The 15,798-nt window shown below is 59.6% G+C and overlaps 1 protein-coding gene across 4 annotated transcripts in view; it reads left to right on the top strand.

Annotated features, from left to right (window-relative positions):
* CTNND1 (catenin delta 1) overlaps positions 1-15,798 on the top strand; it is a 30,964-nt gene that overhangs the window by 10,198 nt on the left and 4,968 nt on the right. For 2 of the 4 annotated variants that reach the window (XM_074586740.1, XM_074586741.1), the window contains exons 2-12: positions 4,277-4,395; positions 5,205-5,518; positions 6,659-6,730; positions 6,995-7,153; positions 7,363-7,895; positions 11,783-12,246; positions 12,359-12,542; positions 12,816-12,933; positions 13,589-13,742; positions 14,144-14,161; positions 14,414-14,482. In XM_074586740.1, the coding sequence (XP_074442841.1) occupies positions 5,324-5,518; positions 6,659-6,730; positions 6,995-7,153; positions 7,363-7,895; positions 11,783-12,246; positions 12,359-12,542; positions 12,816-12,933; positions 13,589-13,742; positions 14,144-14,161; positions 14,414-14,482 (1,966 nt within the window). In that variant the 5' untranslated portion in view covers positions 4,277-4,395; positions 5,205-5,323. The remainder of the gene's footprint in view (positions 1-4,276; positions 4,396-5,204; positions 5,519-6,658; positions 6,731-6,994; positions 7,154-7,362; positions 7,896-11,782; positions 12,247-12,358; positions 12,543-12,815; positions 12,934-13,588; positions 13,743-14,143; positions 14,162-14,413; positions 14,483-15,798) is intronic. The other 2 variants (XM_074586742.1, XM_074586743.1) reach the window with 2 other exon arrangements.

Below are 15,798 nucleotides of genomic sequence, written 5' to 3' on the forward strand. Positions count from 1 at the left end.
AGCCGATGTGACGCTGTGTCCCCCTCCCCGGTGGCAGAGGGCTGTTGGGAGCGAGCACCTGGAGCATCTCGGCGGGGAGCTGGGGCACGGCTGATGTGGCAGAGGTGGCTTGTGGCTTTGTAGGTGCCTGGGTTGAACTTTGCCCAAAATCCTCCATGCTGAGGCAGTGTCCGTAGCTCCAAGGATCCCAGGACCTTTGTGTGGTAGCTCTCTGGGGACTCAGGGTGCGGACTGGGGCTGGAACAGGTCCTTGGAAAGACCCAGGTGGGGGCTGGGTACTGGAGATCCCCCGTGCTGCAGCAGGTACTGCCTGTCAAACCTCCTGCCTTTGTCTTATCTGCCAGATCTTGTCCGTTCTCCCCGGCCTGTGGTGTACAATTCCCCATCTGCTGGCTTGGTCTGGGCCCCGGGGTTAATCTTTCCGTGGCTGACGGGGAGGCACTCCTGATGGGGAGCCTTCAAGGCCTGAGCTCCATCCTCCGGCGGAGGAGGGTGCAGGTCAACCCTAGGAGGGCATGGCTATGGTTTGGCCCTGGAAGTTATTTTTCCAGGCAAAGTGTTTGTTCTGGGGGAAGGCAGTCCTCTCCAGAAGGAGGGGCAAGGGGTTTTGGAAAAATGTGCCATGTCAAAGCTGCCCCCAGAGGAAGAGCTTTGGAGGTCTTGGTCAGGATTTAGGGTGTCTTTCAGACTACTACCAAGCCTTGAGTCCAGCCAGGAAGGTTATGGTGGGTACCCGTGGAGGGAAGCTCTGTGCATGCACATCGGCTCATGGCTGTCTCCCTGCCAGGGGGCTCTGAAGGCACCGTACATTGGAGATCTCTGGTGGACCTGCTCTGGCTTCAGGACCTCTGGGCGCTGCACAGGGTTGTGCTGGTGCCAGGAAGACAGGAGATGAGATAAGGCCAGAGGGATTTGTATGTAAAGCTTTCTGGGTAGCTGCATTGGTCCCTGGCAGTCCCCTCTTGCTGATAGCCATCGGGGAAGTCTCTGGTGCTTCTTCTGCCCTGGGGCAGAAGCTGCTCCGGGGTGTGTTTTGTCTTTAGGCTTTTTGTTTTGCCCTGAACCAGCCAGCTGAAATATTTTTGGCTTGCTGGGGTTTTTAAGTAACGGGTGTGTCAGCAAGTGCTTCTCTTATGATGAAAAGGCATTCATGCAGCCGTCCTCAAAGATGGTCAGGGTCTGGCTTTGGAAAAATGCTCTGTAGTTGTATCTTCAGAGGCTGGGGAGGAGGGGGGGGAATGGGCGCAAAGTGATCCCTGGAATTTCACCCTTGCGGGATCAGGCGCATTTGGCTTCGAGCTGTCACAAGCATCTTGCTGGCTGAGGCTCTCCTCTTCCCTCCCCTCCCAGTGCCGCTTTGAAGGTGACCAGTGCCCAAGCTGTCACTGGGAGGTGGTGAGGGGTTCTGCTGTGCCCAGGAAGCCCCTGTCCCCGCAGTGCCGTTGTGTGAGACATGTCAGGAGGAATTTGGGGCAGATTCTCCACATCTGGGTGGGCGTAGGGCTGAGTGGCTGTTTGGGGTTTGTGTGTTAGCCGGCTGTCAGGCAACGGCTGTGCTCCAGCCCAGGATGGCGCTGGCGTGTGTCTGTGGGGAGAGCTGGGGACAGTGCTTGCTAACCTCCCTGGACTGGCACTGCCGCTCGGTAATTACATCTTTAATCCTGGATCGATGAAGACTAGATGGCTGGAAGGAGAGTGGAGGGAGGTGGTGTGTCCTGGCGGGGGAGGCCGCAGGAGGAGAGCTGGACAAGCCCCTCGGCCGCAGGCACCCTGTTCTGCTGGCACCCCTTGGCCCGTGATGGAGCCCTGCTGCGGTTCAGGGCAGGGGTGACAGCCCTGCACGCAGGGCGGGCGCCAGGCACTCAAAGAACCCCTGCCCCACTGCTGAACATGGCTGACCTGTGGAGAGACCCTCAGGACCCCACTCTTGAGCATCAGTTGGCTGGTGTTGGGTCTGCAGAGCCATGGGCTCCACTACAGCCTGGCCGCCCCTCAGCTGTCCCCTCTCCCAGAGGATTTTCTGCCCCAACCTGGTGGCCGTGCGTGTTCCCGCACCCCTCGCACCCGGGCTGGAGGGACGTTTGAGTGCGAGGGGACAAGGAGAGCTGGCGGGCCAGGGACCTGTCCTGTTCCTTCCCCCTGCTGTTGTGTTTACTCCCTGTGGAAGGGACGGGAAGGAAGCAGCCTCGCAGCTGCTCTGGCCCCTTATCTGGGGCCCTTAACAGCCCTGCAAGTTTCATTGTTAGCTTCCACATTCTCCGGGCCGTGTTCCCAGGGGATGTGCAGAGATGGGGACGTAGGGCTGGGGAGGCTGCAGGGCCCGCCTGGCAGACGTGGGGCCGGAGGAATCCATGGGGTTGTTGTCTCTCCTCCGTGCCTTCCCGCAGAGGCAAACCCTGCTGGTCTGTGCTTGCTGCTCACTACCGAGGCTCCCGCAATCGGGCGAGCCCGTTCACAAGAGCAGGGGCTCAGCTAAATCCCTCCACGAGGCCAGCATGCTGCCTCCATCCTCATGCACCCCAAAAACATGCCTCTTCTGCATAGAGATGGTCAAGGGCAGGCTGGGCAGCCATTAATAGCAGCACACCTACTTGGGCAGGGTCATGCTGTGGAGGGTCCCTTCTCTGCAGGGGGGTGTTCCTCTCTTTAGAAGGGCTTGGTGAAATACCGCTCTGGAAATGAATCGCAACAAGCCAATGGGGCTTGTGGCTGTGGTTTTGGATGCTCCAGTGGTGTGGGGTGTCTGGGTGGTCGGACCATCCCCTGACCTGCTGGAGAAGTCTGGGATGCGGCAAGGAGGTGCTCCCCTTTCTTGGGGGAGAGGAAGGGGGTCAGTGGTCCAGGCTGCCTCTCCCCAGCACCTGGCTGGCTGCAGCAGGCCCCCTGCAGTGGGACTCCGTGGGGCTGGAGTCCTGTGTCCGTGGGGGCTGGCAGTGGCCTTCAGTGAGTTCCAGAAGGCAGAGGACCTGCGTCCCTGCTTGAAGTGGGTGGCTGCCCACCAAAGGTGGGGAGTGTTTGACTCAAGGGTGGGAAGTGGGATGTGTCGGCACTGTTCTGGGAGGCACCAGGCCTCTCCTTCAGAGGATCTCTGTTGCAAATGCGTGAGGCAGGTGAGGCCTGGGAGCAGCAAGGGTCAGGGCTGTCCCTGCATTTCCATACAAGGCTTGGGGAGTCAATCTGTTGAAAAAGCCTTAGGGCATACCTGTTGCAAGGTGGGAGGGGTGGAAAGCTGCGTGCATGAGCCAGGAGTCATGTCTGGGAGCCTCCAAGAGCCTGCTTGGGCTCCTGAGCCAAGAGTGGTGGGCTGTGTTCCTGCTGGGGCGCGGACTGGCCGGCGGGCATTCCAGCCCACATCGGGCTGGGAGCTGGAGCGGGTGTGCGTGTGCCACAGCTTCGTCTCTTGCTGGACATCGCATGGGCACGGGTGGAACAACTGGATTTTTTTTATTGATGAAGGCAGATTACAGGGTGGTGGTGACCAGATGTTCCAGTGTGCTGCAGGCGGCCTCCAAAGGGCTTGGAAAAAATCCACCCTGCTTTGCTGGGCTGAGTCGTGGTGGTACCACAGTGTCTGATAAGCGCCAGGGCTGCCTGTGTCAGAGGGAAGCCTTTGAGGGGCAGAGCAACAGGGAGGAGTGGACTCCTTGGGAGTGGGGGAGGCATTTCAGGAAGGGTTTGATCTGGATACACTTGAGATAGTGTGGGAAATTAATAAAAAAAAAAAAATAAAAAGCCCTGCTCTGAGCTCCTCTGAACCAGCATCTGCTGCAGGCCGGGACTGGAGAGGCAGCCGCAGGGAGCGCGGGGCTCTGGAGGGACAATACTGCCTGTGCTCTTGGTCCCAGGTCACTGCTACAGCCATGCCGGGGTGCTGGCACGGGGGGAGTGGGCAGAGCTGATGCTGGAGACCGTGGGAAAGCAGCTTCTGTGCCGGCTGCCTGGCTCGAACGAGTCCCCACATGCCTGCCATGACTGCTCGGGTTTGGGAAAACCTCTGGCGGGCCTGCTGGGACTCGGCTGCGCGGGGGGCGGAGGGCTGAGCCCTTGCCACTCCTCTGCGCCTGGGCCGGTCCCCCGTCAGTGGGGAACAGTCGGAGATGCTGGGGGGCCGCTGTGGGAGCAGCGCCATGTGTGCCTCCCCACCAGCCCTCCCCAGGCACTGCCCCATCCCTCAGAGAAGGGGGGGTGGGAGAGAGGAGCCTGTTTCCCCGCTCTGTTGCGTGCCCTCCCTCTGTTCTGAGTGTGATTTTGACCTCCTGTCCTGCTGTCCCTGCAGCTCTCTTCCCTCCCGCTTCCTCACTGTGGTGGCTGGGCTCTCTCCCCCATGACTCTCTGCGTCTAGACCTGGCTGTCCTGTGCCTTTGCCAATCAAACCCGAACTTCCTCCTCTGACAGGTCTGTATGGAAGAATATTGCCTTTCTCTGTCAAAATATGTTGATTGTGGTGTGCTCATTCGCTGTTCCCCTTTGGGAGGCGATGCTGGCGGGGTCCAAGCCAATGCCCGTCCCTAGGCCTGTGGGCTGAGGACCTCCTGGGGCGGCTGCAGCCCTGAGAGCCCTGGTGAGAACCTGGAGAGTGGTGACTTTTGGCAGCAGTCGAAGGGGCTCATGGTGTCCCCTTTAGGGGGATCCTGTCCCACTTCATCCCCTTTCCTGGGTAGGAAGGAGCTGTGGAGCTGGGACTCACTCCCCACCTCTTGTCACACTGGGGAGGAGGTAGCAGAGAAGTGACACAGCCTTCTCCCTCAGCCCTTCCCTGGAGGAAATAATGGGATGTGGGTGATTTCTCATTCTGTGCCCTGTTCTGCCCCAGGACGTGGCCTCCCCCCTGCCACTGGCTGCAGGAAGCTTTTCCTTCCAGGGGAAGTTTTCCTGCAGCCTGAGGAGGGCCCTTGTGGGAAGAGGGAGGACACAGCAGCTCTTCTGAGCCTGGCTCTACCCCAGCTGTTTGGTGTGGTGGGGGAGGACCTTCTGCCCCCCAAGTGCCGCTTCCCCAGGCTTAAATGCTGGGGCAAGGACCATCTGAGTCTCACTTAGGGCTGTGCTGCTCTGAGACCCTCTTGCCAGCTCTCCGGTGTGGGTGGGAATGGGTGTTAATGCTGTAAGATAATTTTTTTTTTTCTTGTTCTGAGAATCTGTCTTAACGAAATCAGTCTCTTCTGACCGCTCTTCTCTCCTCCTTTCCTCCCCCAAATCATGTGCAGTGAAGAGAGGGGCTCCTGCCCTTCTGGGTCACTTTTCTTCCCCTCACCTTGACACCAAGCCACCTCCGCTTGTGCCTCCCTGTGCCCCCCGCCCTGCCCGTCCTGGGCACCCATCACCCATGGACGACTCGGAAGTGGAGTCGACCGCCAGCATCCTTGCCTCTGTCAAGGAGCAGGAGGCACAGTTTGAGAAGCTGACCCGGGCGCTTGAGGAGGAACGGCGCCATGTCTCAGCCCAACTGGAACGAGTCCGGGTCTCCCCACAGGACGCCGGCCCGGGCTTGGCCAACGGCACGCTCACCCGGCGGCACCAGGTAAAAAACCCCCTCGGCAGAGGTGGGTGTGGAGGCTCCCGGAGCCCCCGTCTGTGTCAGTCCTGCCTTGGTGGGGGCAGCCCTGGGCCTGGCTCCCTTCCTTTGGCCCTCCTTGGGTAGGTGAGGTGGAGGAGGGCTAGGCTGGTCTTGCAACACTGATGGTGCTCTTTGTGCACTGGGGCTGAAGGTGGTCTGGGGACGTGCAAACCTACCTCGGCAGCAGGAGTCTTCTGTGGAGAAGGAGCCAGCCCGGATGGTCAGCTCTGGTTTGGTTCTGTGAAGGCTGGAAGCTGTCTGTGTTCAGTACCTGGGCATCTTGGCTCCCCATCCCACCCAGCTTCTTGGAAGGTGGCCGAAATGCAGGGATTGGTGTACAGCTGTGGGGGAGTGTGTGTGTCTCTAGTGTGATGGTGGGCAAGTCCCTGCAGTCTCGGTCTGTCCCCCAAACAGCCAAACCAGGGCTGGGAGAGATCTCTTAGCTCTACAGGGCTGGAAATGTGGTTTCATCTGCCTTGGCTTGAGGTCTCTCTCCTGTTCTCGCTTTCCCGGGCTCTGTTTTGGGGAGGGCTGCTTGGAGGGCTGGTGTGTGGTGTTGTGCCTTGCCGGCAGGTGGAAAGGCAGGTACCTTTCTGTCTGTGGAAGGTGGTGGTGCGAGGAGAGACGTGTGGGTCGGGGGAAGGAAGGGGTGGGCAGAGCAGGAACGTGAGAGAGTCAAACAGTAGCACGCTGCAATCAGCCGCTGAGCATCCGCGCTGTCCCCCCGCAGTGCCGGGGGGCCTCTGGGACATCGCTTGCATCCTCTGCGTCAGAAGATGTGGAAGGTCTCCAGGGCCATGCTGGGGAGCAGGGAAGGGTCTTGGCCATTCCATCAGGGGAGCAGGGATGTCTGGAGGGGCACTGAATGGCATGTCCTCCAACTCTTCCCCAGGCTGGAACGGGGGGTGGTTTGCTGCAAGTTGCACAGACCCCCGTGGAGTGTGTTCCTCTCCTGGGAGTGACATGTGGGGTGTGCGTTGGGTGTCTCGGACGCAGGAGATGGCCTGCTCGGAGCCTGGCAGGGAAGGGGTGGATGGATATATGGGATCCCGGCAGTGGGAGATCAGCCTGGTAACAGGCCTGCCATGGTGCTCTGTGTTTCAGAACGGCCGTTTCTTGGGCGATGCTGACCTGGAAAGGCAGAAATACCCAGATCTGAAGCTCAACGGCCCGCAGGTAAGGGGGCTGTCGGCAGCCCGCTTTCCGGGAGGGGGGAGCAGGGCAGGGCTCCAGTGTCCCCACCCGAGCTGGGTGAGGGCGACTTGTGTCTCCAATGTGCCTGCCCTGGCTTGAAGGGGAGTTGGGTGTGGGGTTGTTGGTACCCCTTGCCATGCAAGAGTATATCGGGGCTCCCTGAGAGGTGAGATCTCTTGGCTGGCTGGCTCCAGGGGCTCCCATGCTGGCAGTGGGGTCTGACTGCCTGTCCCTTGCTCCCCTCAGGACCACAGCCACCTCTTGTACAGCACGATCCCCAGGATGCAGGACCCGGGCCAGATTGTGGAGGAGACCTACACTATGGAGGAGGACCCAGAAGGGGCCATGTCAGTCGTGTCTGTGGAGACATCAGATGATGGGACGACCCGGCGTACAGAGACCACGGTACAGGCCTGGGGAGGGCATGAAGGGGCAGAGCTCTGGCCAGGGACCACGATGGCTGGGCTGCTGCAGCCCTGATGTCTGCCATGCCATGAGCTAAAACGGGGTGTGAGATCTGCCTGGAGAAAGGTGCTGGGCTGGAAGGGGAACCTGGGGACGCAGGGGTGTGGTGGCTTTCCTGATGGGAGCGTGGCCTGCATGTGTCCCTCTAGGTGAAGAAGGTGGTGAAGACTGTCACCACCCGGACGGTGCAGCAGGTGCCGGTGGGGCCGGATGGGTTACCTTTGGAAACCTCCCCTGTCACCAGCAACTACGTCCAGACCATGGACAGGAACTTCCGCAAGAATGGCAATGGGGGCCCCGGTGGCTACCTGAGCCAGCCGGGCACAGCCACCCTCCCTCGTAACTACCACTACCCCGATGGCTATGGCCGCCCCTACGAGGATGGCTACCCAGGCAGCGATCACAACTACGGCAGCCTGTCCCGTGTCACCCGCATTGACGAGCGCTACCGTCCGTCCATGGACACCTACCGGGCCCCCAGCCGCCAGGACATCTATGGCCCCCAGCCTCAAGTGCGTGTCGGGGGCAGCAACATGGACCTCAACCACTTCCACCCCGAGCCGTACGGCCTGGAGGATGACCAGCGCAGTGTGGGCTTTGAAGATGTGGACTACGGGATTATGTCTGACTACGGCACAGCCAGGCGGGCAGGGACCCCCTCTGATCCCCGGCGGCGGCTCAGGTAAGTGGCAGGAGGCACTGGAGTGGGGGATGCCATGGGGGTCCCGTTAACTTCACCTTCGTCAGAGGAAGGATGATCACAGAGACAGTACCATGAGCTGAGTCATGGGTGGCTCATGCAGGAGAAAACTTGCATCCGCTTCTAATTGTCCGCTTAATTGGCGGTTAAAACACAGTGCTAATTGAGCTGGTCGTCCTGCAGCAAGGAGTTCCACTGGGCGGTCGGATGTAGCTCCGGGCCCTTCGTCTCTGCCACCCCTTCTGCTGATGGGACGGCGGGCTCATCTGCGCCCTGGCCTGGCGTATCCCGCTGGGAAGCGTGCCCGGTGCAGGCTGTGCGGTGCAGCCCTGCAGCAGCAGCCTCGTGATGCGGTTCCGGGAGCTGAGAGCAGCCCCGGGAGCGGAGCTGAGCCCGGGGCTGGAGTGAGCGAGGCTCAGCCCTGCGGTGCCCGGAGCCTTCCCGTAGTGTCCCGGCTGCAGGGCAGGGCGGGAGAAGCTGCTCAACCTGTTTGGCAGCAGCAGCTTCTCCCCCTCCTTTGTCTGTGGGTGATTGGCGGCTTCTCTAGCCCAACTGCTGAGACACAGCCCCACCGCTGCCCCTGAGCAGGGTCCTGGTGGTCCCTTACCTGCCCTGCCAGCCATGCAGCTGGCCGTCCCGGGGTGTTACGTGCCTGAGGCCGTGACTCCTGTGGCCTGGTGTCTTGTGGCGACTGCCTCTCGCACAAACACTGCCGCTGCCTGCTGAAGCCTCTCGGCCGGCTCGGCTTGCTGCCTGGGTGTCAGGCAGGGCTTGGGGAGGTGCTGTAGGGGGCTCTGAGGGTGGGGAGGAAGGAGTGGAGTGAGGAGCTGAGCCTGGGTCCCAGAGATGGGGAGAGGGCTGTGTCAGCAGGCTGGGATGGATGTGCATCTCCGGCGTGCCCCGGGGCTGGGGGAGGCGGGCAGGACAGGTAAGGCTGAGCACAGGCTGGTTAAGCTCCTAGGGCATAAAACAGAGGCAGGGGGAGAGACCCGAGGGAAAGGAGGCTCTTGCCAGCCCCCATCAGAGATCCACCCATCTCGAGGCACGTACTGTAAATCCACGGTAGCTCCTGGCTGCTGAAGGGACTGAAGGAGGAGCTCTGTCTGTCCTTTCGGCTTTTGCCAGCGCAAGTGTTTCTCTTGCTGTGCTGAACCAGTCGGGGCGGTTGCTCACCCAGATTGATTTCCCTGCCCTGCCTCGCCTTGCGAAGCCTGTGCCGGTTAGAGGAGGGCTGGCAAGGCGACCCCCGCTGCCTGCACCCGCTCAAGCTGCCTGGCAGAAGCCAGCGATGGCAGTTTGATGGCCGTCCCCTCGGTGAGCAGCCTGGGCAGAAGGGGTTAAGCAGCGTGTCCAACCCGAGGCTGCTTCGCCCCAACCTGCGGCTGCGGAAGGAGCAAATGCCAGCCAAGACAGAGGCTCTGCCTTGCAAACCTCCCCTGGGTTCCTGCCCTGCCCAGCACGAAGGGGCAGGAGCCCTCCCTGGATGGCCCAGTCTGAACAGCTCGTCCTTTGAGCCCATGAGTCCTCTCTGCTGGGCTGGGGGGTGTCCGTGCTTCTTCTGCCCCTACAGATCCTGGGGGACAGGAGTTGCAGGAGCCGGGTGTGGAGCCAGATACAGGAGCTCCAGCCAGGCAGGAGACCAGGGGAGTTGGGTCACAACAGAGGGAGAAGGTCCCATTTCCAAGCACGGCCAAGGAGCAGCCCTGGTGGAGATGTCACCTTGTCCTGCAGGGATGGTGGAGGCTATTGAAGATGGGTTGGTGCAGCCCATGAGCAGGCTCTCCCTCCCCAGGCAGACCGATAAAGATCGCAGCAATCTGTGGAATCCAGGCGCTGTTGAGCTTGGCTTGTCCCGTGCCTTCTCAGTTACCATCCACACTCGGCCGCCAGGCTCGCAGGAATGGGAAGAGGCGAGATCAGCATCCCCCCTGCCTCAGAGATGTTTGTCTTGAGCGGGGGCCTGGCTGTTAATGACTTCCTTCAGGGGGGCAGCCTGCCAGGCATGCGGGAGATGGCAGAGCACGTTGAGCTGAGACACGCAGCCTGTGCTGGCTGCCATCGGCCACAAAGCATGTGGGTCCCCTCTCCTGTGGCTCTTGGAGCTCCCTCTCTGCAGGGGAAGAGAGAAGGGGGGTCAGCGGCAGTGCAGGGTGTCCTCCCCCTCCCCGCCAGCCCATCTCATCTGGAGGGGCTGGGGGGCATCGGCACTGAAGGACCCTCGTGGCTGGGCAGGAGCTCCCTGGGTGCGTGAGTCTTGGCATGGGAGCTGGGTCGGCTGCCGGCCGTGATGACAAGGATCGGGTGGCTCGTTTGCAGCACTGGCACTCGCCTGCATCTCACTCCTGCTGCGAGGATGGTGTCGGTGCACTGAGCACCCTGCGCCACAGCAGTGGGGAGCGACTCCCTGGAGTAGCCAGAGTCCTCAGCATCTCTTAGTAGCCGGGCCACGTGGCAAGCAGTGCATTCCCCCTTGGGACATGCTTGAAAGCCAGCCTCGCAGCCCACTGCCACCATCTGTGGTGGCACTGTGTAGGGGATGCGGCTGTGGAAGCAGCTGCTGTGTGGAGCCGGTGGTTTTAGGGAGTCCTGTACCAGAGGCTGTAGGGGAAGCTGTGGCGTAAGGAGCAGAACCTGCTGCCATCCTTCCTTGCGACTTCCCCTGCCTGCACCTGATTTGGGAGCTCAGAAGGTGGCTGAGCAGTCCTGGGACAGACGTGAGCCAGAGGATGATGCCTCGTCCTGGACCTTGGTTGTGCGTCCCCAGTGTCCCAGCACAGCAGGGGTAACAGCGGCGGTCAGGGCGCTCCGTTTAAGTGCCAAGTCCCCTCCCATCCCTTTCTGTTGGAAATTGCTAGATTCCTCTGCCTGGGTGGGGGAAGGATTATATTGCCAGTGACTACAAAAATAGGGCGAGAATCTGTGATTTTGTGCGGTGTGTGCTCTGTGGGTGTTAAATGTCACACTGGCTCATGGGGGACTAGTTGCACTTTCTGCAGCTTCCATGTGCTTGTTGGGGCTCGTTCCCAGTGCTGCTGGGTCTGTGGGTGAACTGTTCCTCCCCAGGGCATGGGCTGTGGGACCACAGCTCTTCCCTGCGCCAGAGCTGGGAGCAGTGGGGCTGATCCCTGGAGCCCGGGTGTCTCTTGATGCCCAACTAAGGCTGTCCCCTGCAGCACAACTTGAGTGTATCACCAGGCGTGTACAGGCAAAAGGGTTTGAGCCCCATCCTGGGTAAAAATGATGCTCTGAAATAATGGCAGTGGCTTGGTCTGGCTGCAACTTGTGTGTCTGGGAGCAGCCAGGCAGTGTGGCAGAGAACCGGGTGGCCTGAAGCTGGGCTCTGGGCTCGCTGGGCCCACGCAGTGCTGGTGTAACGGCTGGGGAGCCCCTGGGTGATTTGCTCTCCCAGCGATCTGCTGTGGTATGAACTTGCCCTCTAGTGGCTGCGGGCCCAGATGGTTTTTCGTGCCTCTGGGGCTGGCTCCTGCCTCCATGGAGGTTACACAGAGACTGGGATCCAGCCTCTGACCCAAAAGCTAAACCCGGAGAGTGGGTGGGAAGGGACTGGAAGAGCTGTTGAGGCTGCCTTCTCCTGGGGGACAACCTCCTGCTTTCTGAGCAGGCCCGGGGACTTGTGTGAGGTGGCCTCCTGCAGCTACAAACTGCTGCTGGACCCAGTAGGAAGGTGCCCCAGTGCTGCTCTGCTGCCTGGCTCCCAGCCCTGATGGGCATCTGCCCGGCGCACTCCAGCGGGGTAGTGGTGACTAGACTGTGCGCGCTTCAGCCCATCTTCTGGTGGGTTGGAGGGGGCACAGCATTCCCCCTGCAGGGCTAGGACTCATGCTGATGCCTTCTGTCTTCTCTCCTAGGAGTTATGAAGACATGCTGGTGGATGAAGTGGCCCCTGACCGGTACTACTGGGCCCCTCTGGCTCAGCATGAGCGGGGTAGCTTGGCCAGTCTGGACAGCCTGCGGAAGGGAGGTCCAGCCCCAGGTAACTGGCGCCAGCCAGAGCTGCCGGAGGTGATAGCCATGCTGAGCTTCCGGCTGGACGCCGTCAAGTCCAACGCGGCCGCCTACCTGCAGCACCTCTGCTACCGTAACGACAAGGTGAAGACAGAGGTGCGCAAGCTGAAGGGTATTCCCGTGCTGGTGGGATTGCTAGACCACCCTAAGAAAGAGGTGCACTATGGTGCCTGTGGAGCCCTCAAGAACATCTCCTTTGGCAAGGACCAAGACAATAAGATTGCCATCAAGAATTGTGATGGGGTACCTGCTCTGGTGCGCCTGTTGCGGAAGGCCCATGACATGGATCTCACGGAGGTCATCACAGGTAATGGCTCCAGGGAGGAGCGGAGGGGCTAATCTGTTGGTTGAGGGATGCACAGTGTGGGTTTTTAAGCCCACATGGTCTGAGTGATCACCTCCCGCTTGTGGCATTGCAGGAACACTGTGGAACCTGTCCTCGCACGACTCCATCAAGATGGCCATTGTGGATCATGCACTACATGCTCTGACCGATGAGGTTGTCATTCCTCGCTCGGGCTGGGAGCGGGAACCTAATGAGGACTCAAAACCCCGCCATTTCGAGTGGGAGTCAGTGCTCACCAACACCGCTGGCTGCCTTAGGTATGGGAGGGGGGCTACCAACTGCTGGCAGAGAGCCGGCGTGGGTTGGGGCTGCTGTGACGCTTCTTCCTGGCTGCTCCTGCTAGCTTTCTGGGACTGACAAAGGAGGTCTGCGGAGGAGCTGTTCTCCTAGGACAGCTACTGGTGATGCAGTCTTTGATTTTTGGAGGTGTTTCTTGGTGGAGGGGGGCAAGTTTTTCCCTGGTTTGAGCTCTGCTGGGTGTGGGCTGTTCCTTGCTGTCTCTCCCATGACGGTTCTCTCCTGCCTGCCAGGAACGTGAGCTCAGAGCGGAGTGAGGCCCGTCGGAAGCTGCGGGAATGTGACGGGCTGGTGGATGCCCTGATCTATGTCGTCCAGTCTGAGATCGGCCAGAAGGACTCGGACAGCAAGGTACCACAGCAGAGGTGTTGTGAGGGCACGTGTAGAGCTCTGCCCTTGTCAACCAGCTCTAGCAGGGCTCTGCTGTTCATGGTGGCTGAAGCTGGGTTCATCCCCAGACAGATGAAGAATGGATGGGGGCAATTTCACCCGGGGAGGGGGGGATTTGGTCTGACAGGGCTATCTTGGGAAAACCCAGTCCAGGCTCATGCCTTTCCATGGTCTCTGCTTGGGAAGAGGTAGCCTGCGTGGGGTGTGACCTGTTTGACCAGGAGGTGTCTGGCCCTCAGCCTGCAGTAGGAGTGTAGGCCCCCTGACAGGGGTCTAGTGGTGTCACTCATCCCCACGCTGGTATCCCCTGGCTCAGGGCTCCCTGATCTGCCTTGACCAGGCATTGGCTTGAATTTTCCTTGAGACTTGCCTTGGACCTTTTGTGCTTATGGCAGAGAGATTTTTGGCCCAGCAGAGTATGAGCTCATGCCTGCGGAACTGGCCATGCCTGCTGCTTTGGGATGAGGGCATGCTCCGGCTCCACAGCCTCCTGGTCCCAGTTCAGCCCGCCTTGGCCGGACTCTGTGGCTTGCAAGCTGTGAAGGGGTCCTCAGTCAGAGACACGGGATGGGCATGTGCTACTACTCCAAGTCAAACTATCTGGCTTTCTCTCTAGCTGGTGGAGAACTGTGTGTGCCTGCTGAGAAACTTGTCCTACCAAGTCCACCGTGAGATCCCCCATGCTGAGCGCTACCAGGAGACACCGCTGGCCCCTGCCAACAATGCTGGGCCCCATGCTGCGAGCTGCTTTGGTGCCAAGAAGGGCAAAGGTTCGTTGGGTGGCAGCAGCGTGGAGGGAGGTGGGATAAGGACAGATCCGCTACAGCAGAGCTAGGGGGTGGTCTGGGGTCTCTGTGCTCCTCTTTTGGCATCTCTTGTGTGAAGGCCAAACTGCAGCTTTCTCTGGAGACGCAGTGGTCCGTGCCTCCCCTGGCTTTGGGAGCTACTGCTTGCCTTACCCAAAGCGTTTGACACAAGCTAATGGTGGGTTTCTGTGGTGGTGGGATGCTGATGGATAGATGTCCACTAACTCCACGCCTTCCCTTTTCTCCTGTGTTGTCCCTTCCCCTTCCCTTTGCTTTCTTGCCAAATGATCTGCCCCATGATGCTGTCGGCACTTCTCTCCTCCTGCCTCCCCTCTCTCCTGTCCTTCTCTCCGCTTCGCCAATAGACGAATGGTTCTCCAGAGGTGAGTGTGCTCTTGGTTTTAATTTTTCCATGGTTTGATTGGGTGCTTTCTCTAGCTCTCTTTGTTCCCTCCCAGCTGGGCACATACTGCCTGCAGTGTGGCTAATGCCCTTGACATTCCCTCCTGGGACGTGCTGGTAGCTTAGCTTCAGCTCACCTCTGGGCTTGTTCTTGTGGCAAGTGGTAAAGAGCTGTTGGGCTGAGATGGGTGGGGAGAGTGGGTGTCTTATGCCGCTCTGCTTGCCCTTTGAAGGTAAAAAGGTCCCAGAAGACCCTGGTGCTGATACAGTGGATTTTCCCAAAAGAACAACTCCAGCCAAAGGTACGTTCCTGGGTGTGTGTGTGCAGGGCTGCTGCTCCACACGCAGTCCAGGAGATGAGTGGGTGGAGTTGATATCCTATTGGAGTGAGCTTCTCAAATGCACAGAGGTTTGGTTTGGAGGAGGTATGTTTCTGGTTGCCCAAGTGCCTGTTAAAACACTAGCTGTGCCACAGACAGTTGTGAGGATGCTTGTTGTGTTTGGAGGAGTTCAGCGCACCCTCAGGACAGGCTTCCTGGAGCTGCAGAGGGCAGTATTGCCCTAGGGACTGAGGGACAGCATGGTGACACAGCCCTAGGAAGGATAGCCCTTTATGGTGGCCTCTTCTTAGCACAGCTGCCTTGCTTTTCTTTTCTGGCTGTGAAGAATAGGTGGGATTTAAAGCCAAAGCCCCTTGACTTAAAGTGTTCTCCAGCATGAGCATGAGGAAGGGTCATTCCAAGAAGCCTCCGGGACAAGTGTCTTGCTGTCTAGAGGGCTGTGAGTCATGCCTATCCCTGGCTCGCCAAGCAGTGGACATTAGCCCAGGGCTCGAGTTCAGTTCCTTCTGCCACAAAACACCTGTGGTTCCTGGAGGACCCTGGTGCTCCCAGGGGTACAAAGAGTCAAGCTAGGAGAATTGCAAGGAAACTTAGGACAAACCTGACCTTATGAGCAGCTCAGATATGCAGTGGTGGCTCCTCAGGGTGACCTGGGCTGTGGGAAGAGTCAGTACCCATCTCTGGTGGAAGTTTGAGGAGCCACCTGCTTTGGGGGCTGGAGACATCCCTCACCACAGCTGAGGACAGAGAGCAAGATGAAAAGCCTGGCCTTGCAACTATAAACTGCAGTCTCACCGCTGCTTTAGAAGTCACTTCTGGATGTGTATTTCCATGGAAAAGAGTTAATACTTGAAGGCCTGATCCCTGTCCGCTTGCTAGCATAGCTGGAGACCTGGTTCAGTCTCTGAGGATGAGGTGAACCCAAGCTTCTTCAACGTGGTGTTGGTGGCCACTCGAGCTGAGGCTTTTGCTACCACAGCACCCAGCTGCCAGGTTTGCTGCCCCACCATGCGCCCTTGCCTGGGTTTGGTACTTCTCAGCTGGGTGTTGTACTGAAATTGAGGTCTCCTTGCTGATGGCAGCACTGCTGTGGCTCAGCCCAAACCTCTCCTGAGTTGCAGCAGTGTGTTGGGGACTGCAGGCAGCAGATGTGGTGTCCTTGATCAGGGCTGGAGCTGGGGTTCCTGGTACTGTGGGGGAGCCTGGCCCCCTCTGTACCAAGGATCCAACCTCCAGGAAGTAGTGCGCCTGGGTGAAAGCTTCCAGCCTCATCTGCC

This window comes from Larus michahellis, chromosome 4 (assembly GCF_964199755.1).
Source record: "Larus michahellis chromosome 4, bLarMic1.1, whole genome shotgun sequence".
In the NCBI taxonomy this organism is placed as follows: domain Eukaryota; kingdom Metazoa; phylum Chordata; class Aves; order Charadriiformes; family Laridae; genus Larus; species Larus michahellis.